General features: G+C 37.1%; 1 protein-coding gene across 1 annotated transcript in view; it reads right to left on the bottom strand.

Moving 5' to 3' along the window:
- Positions 1-2,668, bottom strand: part of LOC122651619 (guanylate-binding protein 1-like) — a 33,998-nt gene extending 31,330 nt beyond the window's left edge. Inside the window, exon 1 of the mRNA XM_043845086.1 lies at positions 2,246-2,668. Within this exon, the coding sequence (XP_043701021.1) occupies positions 2,246-2,509 (264 nt within the window). The 5' untranslated portion in view covers positions 2,510-2,668. The remainder of the gene's footprint in view (positions 1-2,245) is intronic.
- Between the last annotated feature and the right edge of the window lie 9,840 nt (positions 2,669-12,508).

Raw genomic sequence — 12,508 nt, 5'->3', positions numbered from 1 at the left:
GATGGCACATATCTTGGGGAAGACGGTCGAACTACAACTCCATGGGGAGGACTAAGGAGAGAGTGATCCATGACTGGAGGAGGAGACTATCGTCAACGAAGCATATCTGATAAAGCGTGTGGCAACATCAAGTATGCACGGCCTCCTTGCTTAACTTTGATGGCATTTTGTGCACAATCGAGAAGCGAATACCAACATGTCGTTGCCAAGGTTGCCCTAGAAGAATGTCACAATGTCAATGGGATGACTAAACAAGATAGATGACACTATAATAGCCCAAACTACAGGTGTAACCAAGCTATTGCATTGGCCTCTGCTCAAGTTGTAAGTCCAAAATATTGCACATGAAATTTCTTGAAAAATTGTTTCCGTGGAAGGTTTGAGTGCTCAAAAAAAATCAGCAAAGATAAAATTTGCTTCTACCTCAACATCAACGACTGTATGAACATTTGTAGAACCATCATTGTAAAATATGGTGGTAGTGGTGGGGCTAAAATATGGCGGCGGTGGTGGTGGTGGTAGTGTCGGTAGCTCCCCCCCCCCTCTCTCTCTCTCTCTCTCTCTCTCTTTTATTTCTCCCTTTTGTTTCTGGAACAGAGAAGTTCCAAATTAAAGCTTCTTTTTTAATGAGATGGTGAAAATTGATGAAAGGGAGATTCTGCAAAGTAATTATTTTAGGTATTTGGGCTCAATCATAAATAAATAAGGTGATATAGAGGATGAAGTTTCACAGAAAATTAAAATAGGATGGATGAAGTGGAGAGGTGTGTCCGGAGTGTTGTCTGATCGATGTATTCTTTTAAAGCTTAAAGAAAAATTCTATAGGATAGTCATACGACCGGCTATGATGTATGGGGCGAAATGTTGGCCAGTTAAGAAGCATCATATAGATAAAGTAACTGTAGAGAGATGAGGATGTTGAGATCGATGTGTGACAAAACTAGGAAGAATAAAGTAAGAAATGACCATATTAGAGCAGTTGTGGGAGTAGCTCCGATACATGATAACCTACAAGAAAGTCGCCTGAGATGGCATGGCTATGTTAAACGGAAGCCTTCAAAGGAACTAAAAGAGCCAGGGGTAGGCCTAAAATAACCCTAGGAGAAGTGAGGAGGAAAGACATGCATAGCTTAAGCTGACCCCATTTATGGGCTTTTATTCTTCCTTTCCTTTTTTCAGGAAAATCACTTTATGCACATAGGTTAACAAGAAAGCTGCTATCCCATTCTCATATTTGAACACACATACGCACACGCGTAGTTAAAATTCTGGAAGTCCGTGCTAGCCAAACCATTAATCGTCCTACAATTTTCCCATGACAAAGCTGCCTAATTCAAATACAATACCTTTGAGCAAGGAAAGGCGAACCTTCATAATGACCCTACAAACATTGTAACTATAGAATGTCATAACTTGATTACAATCCTGCAAGCATATTCCCAAATTCAGAATCCAATGCCTTTTTTGTCCTTTCTCTTTCCTTGCCAGAATAATCTCACCTTTCTAATTACTATGAACACTTCAGAATAAAAATTGTAAAAAAAAATAAAAAAGATAATGTAAATCCTTGCCTGTTAACTCTGGGGATAACTTATGTTTATCACAGGGTTTGGCCGTTGAAGATTTCCAGTAAATGCACAGAGGATAGCGATTCAATTAAAATGCCAGCCTTGGGTACTTGAAAAGATAGCTTCATCGCTCTGATTTATGGAGAAGCAAACAGAAAGGTTTACACATAGGTGCTTATGAGATAATTTAGGCCAAAGTATCACATTGACCAAAAAGCCACACAAATTGTGGTTTCATTGAGCGAACCAATCAAACATAAATCTATTCCAAAAGGTTCAACGTATAAGGTGGGTCAACGAGGAGTAACTCCAAGAGATACCGCAGAAGGGGAGGAAATCCAGAAATAGGAACCCTTCTCTTATTTCTCTGTCAACCAAATGGTTGGGCAGATTCTGAGAAGATGAATTTTTAAAACACCAATTCAATCACTACCTTCCCATAATTATTCCTCCGCAAACCCGTACTCCTAAAGACGACGATTCAAACATGAAAATAGCATCAAAGAGAAACCCAAAGTAAAGTCCACGCAACAAATTAATCCAAACATTTCCTTTTTTCTTCTTTTATTCTTTTCACTATCAGTGATTCTTAAAAAAGGAAACATAAACCCTAGAACGCTAATCAAAGAGAAAAAAGAGATGTTCCTTATCATTCCTGTAGGGGAAGAACGAGGTACCTGATTTAATATGAAGCTCTTTCCTTGGCGAGCTCGACCGCAAACGGAGACAACCCCTATAGGTCCTTTTACAAGCTGAAGTGTAGCGACGGCCTCAGGGTCCATCCTGAACTTTCCCTTCTCATCACAGTAGACGAGACGCAACGGCCTCGCGGGACCCGTAGCAACAACAGAAGAGGGAGAAGGAGAGCGAGAGAAGGATTGTGGAGAAGTATCCATTGCGTCTTTAGAGGCAGAGCCTCTATTGAATAGTTTCTGCATCATCTTCTCTCCAACGATCAGTTACTTTCTCAATTTCTCCAGCTTTCCAGTATTTTCAGAGAGCGCGATAGAGGAAAAGAGATTTACCAACAAAATTGTGTGATGTTAGTAGGAAATGTGAGATTTTAAAAAATGGGGAGGGAAGAAGGTCACACGATTTTGGGGACTACTTCTATAGTTCTATACTTGAAGCACTACTACTGCTTTCTTTAGTTTTGCTCCGGTTCACCGGATGTATCTTTGTCGGAAATTCTGTTGGTATTTTCGAACGGGCGAACGTATAGGCAATTTAGTCATTTCGGATTGAGGTAAAGGCGAAATTTTTAAAAAGTTGGATCGGTTTACCTAGATGTCCACGGGGCTCGGACAGTCAGCGTACAGATCAAGCAGTCCCCGGGACAGATCAAAAGTTTTCGTTCGCCACATGGCGCATGAAGAATCCGCTACATTTTTAGTATCCATCAGATTTTATTTTGGTACAAGACCCATTAAATATGGGCCCATGTGTTAAATCATACAATATATTTTTGGCCAAATGTTCTCTGTGCCGGGGCGCAAGCTGCACCCAGACACATGTGGATGAACACAATGACTACTTTGCCCCCTTGAATGGCAATAATACCCAGCTCATGTATCTGGGCGCATGCTGTACTATGGCACAGAGAACATTAGCCCTATATTTTTATAGAAAAAGAACTTTGGTCAAGAGTATGGCCTACACTAGCACTCCCTTGAGTCTATCTCTCTTCTTCCCACATGAAAAAGACACATTTGCCCCCTTATTTTTTGAGGAGGGGAGAGGCACACACACACACATGGGAGTGTTACAATATAAGTCATGTATAAATATACATGCAAAACTAATACAAAAAAGAAAAATCTAAATCTAGTTCATAAGTGTTTGAGTAGGATTTGTTTTGAAATGCGGTTGAACTTCTTGTCGAAAAAGCTAGATATCCTAGATTGTTGTTGTAGAAGAAATAAAAATTGTAGCTAGAGAGGTAAATAGTCAACGAAGAGGGAGATTGATGCAGAAGAGGAAGAGTATTGTTGAAGAAGTTGCTCTTATTCTTCTCTCAAGAATGATGCAGAAGAGGAAGAGTACTATCGAAGAAGTTGTTCTTCTTCTTCTCTCGAGTAATCCGAGGTAATTGGTTGCTAGAGATGGAGGCTATTGACAGAGAAAAAGATTGTAGCCCAAGGGGAAGATTATTGACATAAAGTTCTTCTAGCAACCTAAGGTTTTGGTCTTTTGTAATGGTGGATTATTCTCTCTCTCTCTCTCTCTCTCCCAAACTTTGTTTCTCACTCACTCTTTGTTGTATTAAATGATTTTATAAATGACTTTCAAAATATTCTTTCTTCCTTTTGAATATTTGGTCTCCACCCCCACAAAGCTTGCACTTTTGATTTCATGGAGGATTTGCTTTTGAGCAATGCATTTTTTGTGTGGGATGTTTACTCCCACATTAGAAGTGGATGAGAAATGAGAGAAGTATATACATACTTATAGAAATTATACGGGACATGAGTTCTTGAAGGGAAGTATGCCTCCTACCGTGTGTTGCGGTGGATCCAGGGTGCTTTTTTCATACGTGCACACCGGGCCAGGTCGTGGTGTAGTGCGGTGTGGTGGCCCAGCCCATATATTATTTTTTTGGTTTACTGTTGGGCCGATTTTAGGCTTGGTCGTGTTAAATCCTTTAGGACTAAAGTGACTATGTTTGGGCTTGGACTCTGGCTCATGGCAAAGAGCTATTATAGACATGTCTCTACAAAGGGACATACATATACATATATACAGACACAGTCATTCGTATAGACATGGTGTTCTTACTTAACAGACATGTCTCTGTAAATAGACATATCCATTTGCATAGGTGTTATCCTAGCGCTTGAATTGGGATCTTTTAATCTCATTCATAAGAACCAATGGATAAATTCATTCCATGGGGTACCTTGAATGGGTGTATAATATATAAGTTGGGTCGGGCCAGGGTCGAGGAATCGAGCTGAGCCCAACCCAGCCCAGCCCAGCCCAGTCTGACCCTATTTTAAATTATACCATAAAATACATTTTGATATACTATCTATATTATAAACTTTAAATGTCTCACATATTTTGTTACACTATATTATATATGAAGATAATAAGTGATAAACCCTATATTTTATTATAGTGTTATTTTATATAAAATTGATAATTTTCTCCTTGACCCAACCCAAACTCAATCCAGTGCATGCATCTCTCCCTTCCCCCATTCCATAATCAGGGCCAATCAGGGTCAGCCCGACACAACCTTGAGGGCGGGTCAGGGTTGGATTTTCCAGGCCCTAAGTCAGGGTCGGGTCGGGCCTGGGCCCAGCTAAGGGGACTCAGGGTTGGGCTGGGTTTTAAAAAGCTCGGCTCAACCCAACCATGTTGCAGCCTAGGTGCAATGGTCATTTTGCACGCCTCTGTGTCTAGGTGTAAGGGCAGTGCACCGCACACACCCAAATAGCATTCTTTTCCCCTTATTATTTATAGTTGTACTTTAAATCATAGTTGGAAAATCGGGTTTTGACTGGATCGAGTCACCTGAGGTGAGTTGAAATTTTGGAAAACCTGATCAAGAGTCCTGTAGACTAGATCAGGGTAAAAAATAACGAGACTCGGCCATAAATTGTTCGAGTCAAATAAGAATCGGTACTTTTACCCGAGTTAAGACAAACTTGGTGAGTTTAGTTGTTTTTTTAAAACACATAAAACCGATTCACTTAGTATAGAAATTGAGTTGAGTAAAACAGTAATTCGTATTCTAAAACAGTAAGAAACCCTCAACTCCTTGTCTCTCTTCTCTCGTTTAATGGTATGAACTCAAAATGCAGTAATATGTGATTCTGATTTTTTTTTTTCTCTCGGTTTTCCCCTTCTTTTTTTAAAACTATTTTATACATATTATTGCATTAAAAAAGAAAAAAAGAAAAAACGTGACTCGCCTTGATCTGATTTGATAAGGCCAAATCACCAGATTTTAAAGATGAGTCGAGTCTAGAAACTTGATTTTCCAACTATGCTTTAAACCTTAGAAAAATTTATTGAGCTGGTAGTTCTAGATTTTTCTTTTTTTCCATTTTTTTTAATCACTGGTCAGACTGATATTTTTGAGAAAATCCACATTCAGAAATTACTCTACTACATTTATTATTATTTAAACTAACTATTTGTAGATTCTCATGATTTTGTGGCAGCTGGGAACACTCTAAATTTGGGAAAGAAGCTTGTAATAGGTAATACTTGTTCTGTATTTTCTATTTAATAATTGAATTTGTTATCATAGCTATAAGATATTTAAGTTATTTGTGTGTACAAAAGAAAAAGAAGAATGGATTAATCTCAAACAATAAGGTGTATTGCATACAACATCTGCACCTTATAGTATAACTTATTTTCCCTAATATGCTTTAGAAAAGGTTGGAGCCAGTTGTGAAACTATAGAATGCTTAGTCTCTACACGGGGATGGGATTTGCACTTTTGTGATGTGTATTTAATATCATTCCTACCGTCTTTTATTATCTCTTATTTTTTTTGGCTTTCAGCTTTTGTATCAGGCTTTATATTCATGGTTGCATTAGTGGCAATTCTAGTGTACTACTTGAGAAGGAAATCATCACCAAATGGATTAATGTCATTTTGGAAAAAAAGAACAAGAAACATTCAAAATCTTGAGGCTTTTCTAAGGAATTACGGATCCCTGGCACCCAAAAGATACAGTTATTCAGACATCAAGAAAATGACGAATTCGTTTAAAGAAAAATTGGGTCAAGGTGGTTATGGTAGCGTATTCAAAGGGCAGCTACCAGATGGTCGTTTGGTTGCAGTGAAAGTCCTAAATGCTTCTAAAGGTAATGATGGAGAAGATTTTATTAATGAAATTGCAAGCATTGTTAAGATTTCTCATGTTCATATTGTCACCTTTTTTTTTCTGGCTCCAAAAGAGCACTTATCTATGAGTTCATGCCCAACGGATCTCTTGAGAAATTCATCTACAACAAGAAATCAGCGAAAACATGCCCTCACCTTGGTTGGGACAGATTACACCAAATTACAGTCGGCATTGCTAAGGGATTAGAGTATTTACATGGTGGTTGTAATACTCGTATTGTGCATTTTGACATAAAACCTCATAACATTCTTTTCAACGAAGTCTTTTGTCCAAAGATATCTGATTTTGGTCTTGCTAAACTATGTCCTAGAAAAGATAGTATGGGCAATTACTATCACTACCCTATACTTAGCCTATATTTACTAAAACTACCCTACCTTAAACTGCTTTTCTGATACTAACCTGCTTTTAAACTTTTACATCTCCTTCTATCCTCATGTTTTTAAATACCTAGATTACCCTTCCTTTTCACCTAGTAACTTGTTAATCTATTTAACCTACCATTCATCTTCTACTTTTTACTAATTTTGTCATTAAAATAATAAAACATGAAAGCATCCACCCGCTTCTTCTCTCTCTCTCTCTCTCCCGTTTTTTACTTTTTTCGATTTTTTTTTCTTCAAATTTTCTATTTAATTAATTTTTTATTCAACATTTCATTCTCATCATTCTTCTCCGAACATATCATGGTTCTAAGTATCGGTATCGTATCACCCATATCGGGTGATACGCACCGATTTTGCTAGTCACCGATACTGATACTATATCGGTAGCACGGTATGGACAAGGGGTAAAATGGTCAAAAAACTCAATTTTTTAAGGAGAATCAGGGGTAATTTTGCCCGATACAACTGATCCAAGCCGATACCGTATCGATATTGTATTGATTTTGCAGGTTACCGATACCCATTCCAATACCGTGCACTAAAACCATGGAACAAATCGACTCTCTTCAAAAATAGTAAAAAGTACATTGAATAAAAAAGGAAGAGAGAGAAGCAGTGGGATGCTTTGAAGAGAGTCGATCTGTTCCATGGTTTTAGTGCACGGTATCGGCAACTTGCAAAACCGATATGATACCGATACGGTATCAACTTGGATCGGCTGTATCGAGCAAAATTACCCCTGAATCTCCTTAAAAATGAGTTTTCAAACCATTTTACCCCTTTTCTGTACCATGCTACCGATATGGTATCGGTGACTAGCAAAACCGGTACATACTGATACTTAGAACCATGATCTGTTCGAAGAATGATGAGGATGAAATGTTGAATAAAATTTTAGTTAAATAGAAAAACTGAAGAAAAAACAAAAAAAAATCAATGGAGTAAAAAAGGGGAGAGAGAAGAAGCAAGTGGGTGCTTTCATTTTTTACTATTTTAATGACAAAAATAGTAAAAAATAGAAGAAGAATGATAGATTAAATAGATTAACAGGTTACAAGGTGAAAAGGAAGGGCAATCTGGGTATTTAAAAACATGAGGGTAGAAGGAGATGTAAAAGTTTAAAAGCAGGATAGTTTTAGTAAATATAGGCTAAGTGTAGGGTAGTGATAGTAATTCCCCAAGATAGTATCATATCAATGACAAATCTTAGATGAACTATTGGATATATTGCACTGGAAGTTTTCTCTCGGAACTTTGGAGGAGTTTCACACACGTCAGATGTTTATAGCTATGGAATGATGGTACTAGAAATGGTTCGAGGACGAAAGAACTTTGATAAGAAAGTTGATCACACTAGTGAAATTTATTTTCCGGATTGGATCTATGAGCATATTGGACAAAGTGAGCATTTACAATTACACATTGTTATGAAGGAAGAAGAAGAAGAAGAAGAAATACTTAGGAAGATGGTTTTAGTGGGTTTATGGTGCATACAGATGGATCCAACAAACCTTCCATCAATCAGCAAAGTGGTGGACATGTTAGAAGGAAACCTTGAATCTTTGCCAATCCCACCCAAGCCTTTCTTATCTTCTCCTCCAAGACAGCTAGCTGATTTTTGTAGCAGATCAACCTCTTAATTGCTTTTATACAAATTTCTTGTATATGGCATTCCTAGTTTCCCAAGAAAATGTGTATTTCTCAAGGGGTATAATTCTTTCTATTTCTTTAGATGGGAAAGACAACCTCCATTTACTCCATTAACTATATTCCCTCAAAGTTTGAATAAATCAGGATATCAATGGCATGAGAAGTGAATGCTTCCTTCATCGATTGGATCCTCAAAATTTTGGTATTCAAGATTTGAACAATGCAGTCATTACTGATTTATTTCTAAATTAAATTTTGTTATTTCTATTTATCAGTGTAATATTAATTGAAAGTCTGCCTTTGGAAAAATCTTTTTATAACCAAATTTGGAGTAAAAGAACTTGAAATCATATATTTTTTCCCCCCTTTAGTGTAACACACTATTTCTTTCAACAAGGATAAAAATACTGTCATTTCACAATGACAGTTCTTGACAATGAAATAACGATAACTAACTTTCAAATTATTTTGATAAATTTTTAACCCCCAATTTGAATAGCTTTTGAGAAAAAAAAAAATAACAAGGAAACAACAACAAACTGCATCCTATATTAATATATAGACCATCCACACAAACCAGAGATGCGCTATCTGCAGGCTGCATTGCTAGAGTACCCACTAGCTGAACATTTGATCCAGAGAAATAGTTAACATTAAAGACATCCAAGTTCTTAACCATAACAAAGATAGACAAAGGCCAGCCTACAAGTTAGTTTTTGCTCTCCTTAGTGTTTTGTAGTATTCAAATAAAACTAAGTAATAAAACCTAAAATTTCATCCACGAGTTTACATTACACCTGGGCTACCACAAATGAAATGAAAAACATTCATTTCTCTTTAGTATCCCTCAGTTCACTCTACTATTTTATTATCCCCAACATGAAAGACCACAAACTACTTTACGATCCCTAAACTTCCTGAACATTTAACTGCCAGTGCGTATCAGAGTTTTTGCTCAAGGACGAGATGAATCACTCTTGACAATTCAAAGCTGATCACATAGGCTCTCAACCAGTCCCCCAAAAATGGAATTTGGGTAACTTCGATGGGAAAAAGGTTCATTCCCTCAATGGGCCCTGTGGTGGATGAGAAGAAAGAAAAAATAAAAGGGGAAATTGACCAGATTAAAAATTTAATTATAAGATAAATAGGTTTAAATTTTATTTTACATCCATTAGTTTTGATTTTGAAAAGATTTATTTAATCCCTAAAGTTACTTATTGCTCATGGGATCCAAAAAAAAAATAATTTTGAAACTTCCTAAAATACCCAACTACTTCATCTTCTCTCTCCATTTTTTTCTTCAGTGGGACCCACCTCCTGCTTTCTTCTTCCTGCAACTCCACTCCACCTGCAACACCCCCCCTCTCTCTCCCCTTCCCCGCAACCCCACCCCACCATGCTCTCATCAACCCCTGACCTCTCCCCTGCTTCCCTACGGTAGTCATTGTAAATCTGTATTTTGCTCCATCACATGCTGGTAGTCTTTGTAAAGATTCCAAATGTAAGCCTAGCATAGAATGTAAATTCATGATTACCTATTAGCCTTCGTGCTTTGAGTCAACATCTGCATAGTTGAGGATTTTTCCCATAGTTGAAGGTGCAAAACCCCATATATGACTTCATTGTACTTTCAGCATGATCAGAAATATCCAATCTATTAATATCAATCAGAATCTGACAACACGAAATCGGATGTATCTCAAATAAAATTTGGATCATATCAGAATGTTATCAGATCAAGTTCAGATATACCTGGATCCAATCCAAATACAGTCTTACCTTCAACCAGCAACATGTCGGTCCTTTTCAAAAGTAAAGATAATTGGCCTTTGTAGTACAGTGGAACATCTCAGGCTACAGAACCTCATCTTGACACTGAGCAGTGCCACACCTAGTTCTTATAAATGCTATCATTTCTAACTTCATCCTTTTTTACTCCTGCCAAAAATCCATCTCAACATCCTAAACTCAGCAACATTCATTCATCCATCCAAGCAATATATAAAGATAAATGGGCAATTTAGAGACCTAGATAAACCATCTCTCTCGTTCTCATGCGTGTTATCAAGCTACCATTTATTGGACAATCATATATGCGCTGAGAATTATTTTCTATAACTGAAGATCCACCAGGTTATCTCACAAAGTACCATAAGCAACTCTCCAAGTTAGAAAGGATAGTGTTAAAATGGTGAAGAACCAAAATAGTGGCTAACCCAAATGATAGAAATTTCTCAAGTGCTAATTGAATCTAAAACTTTAAGTGCATAAGCAAAACAGAATATACTGAAGCATCAAGATTTAGCAAAAGAGGTCAATTAATTGGACAAAGTCAACTTAAATGCCAATCTATGGCCCTGTTTAGAACACATTAGCCGAACCATCAAGAACCCAATACCAGGATAAAGCTGGATAATTTAGCTTGGTGCCTGGTGTGATTACTCAGTAATGATCAGTAGTGCCATTGGAGAGCTGCTGTATGAAAGCATTAGGATCTGTTGTCTAATCAGTTTTGTGAAATATGGTTTAGACACAATTAAAAACCTAGAAACATGGTCTGTCACACCCACATGCTAACCTGATAATAACATCTTACAGGTATTTTAACATGTTGAAGCCCACCACAAAGTTTGAAGGCACTTAATTGTGTCATCTCTAGAAGATAGCCATAAACTGTAGTAATGTAATGGAATGACATTTGCACTTGTCTCTGGGGTATAACATAAAATATATGATATATGGACAAGAGCATCACAAATTTTACTGAAGTAATGGATACCAGGGTAGCATGCTTCTCGAAAGTAACAAGTAGTTGCAGCACATTCTAAGGCCAACTAGGGATAACGACTTAACCAAAGACAAAGTAAGAAATCAGAGCTTCCCTTAATCTAGTGCATTTTCCATTTGTTTCCGGTTTTGGGCAAGAGTTGATTGGCATGTGAAGTCAATTGTATATCTCTTACTGTTCAGCCTACCAATATCAAGATACTTGACCCAGACCTATTTTCCCTGTACTTGAGTAATCACTTAAGATGTTTAATCTGATGAATGACTTCATCTCATGTACTTATCAGTACAAAGAGAGATACCTTTAGTAATGGAATCCATGGAACTCGTTAACAAACACACTATCAGCATCAAACACAACAACTAGTTGAAGAATATGTTCATATATTTTATCCAGTACAGCAAGAGAATTGGTTTTCGTCAAATAATTTACCCAAATACATATTAACACAAAAAAAATGTACTCACAGATGAAACGTAAACAGAGAATTAATTGAAGATATGCTTAGTCAATTAAGCATTCCATATGTTCCAGAGTGCCAAAAAAAAAAGTGTTATTCTCTGCATGGATTGACATGTGAATTTTTTTTTCCAAAGTACAATAAAAAACTCCAAATGAAATGAAATAAATATCGGAAGAAAGTAAAAACAGGGGGCTAATGAAAACAGATACTGCTGAGGAAAGATGAGGAGATGGATTCACTACAAGAAACTCTAACAATTCTGTTATAATTTTTGTTTTAGTCACAGCATTAGAAAATGAGCAAGTGCCTGCTTGAACCCTGTAGTCCAGAAACTTCTCTTGGACTACCTTAACAATTAACAATACTTAAAATTGCAATGTTCAGGAGTTGCTACATAGTACGTCTAGGTTTCTGCTATTGTTCACACAAGCCATTGGAATGTCATTCAACAGTTACATACAATAAGTGTGTCATTATAAGACTAGAAGAGACATAACTTCTTCAAGGCTGAAGCATCGTATAAGACTTCACATAAAATCCTTATTCAAAGCACTTCCACAGACACAAGCAAATCTACTAACCTATTACGACGACTTGGCTTCACAAAATATAGCTAACAGGTCCAATTTTACCAAGCCATCTTTTCCCAACGAGAAGACCCAAGGACTGTAGCAGCTGTCTTAATTCAGTTCCTACTCTTATCCCCTGTTACTGGAAAGGTTCAATATTAGTGCCAAAGGAGACGAAGAAGTAGATAGAGAGTCACAGAACAAGTAACAGTATTA

Source organism: Telopea speciosissima, chromosome 2 (assembly GCF_018873765.1).
Source record: "Telopea speciosissima isolate NSW1024214 ecotype Mountain lineage chromosome 2, Tspe_v1, whole genome shotgun sequence".
In the NCBI taxonomy this organism is placed as follows: domain Eukaryota; kingdom Viridiplantae; phylum Streptophyta; class Magnoliopsida; order Proteales; family Proteaceae; genus Telopea; species Telopea speciosissima.
This window is presented reverse-complemented; position numbering and strand designations above follow the sequence as displayed.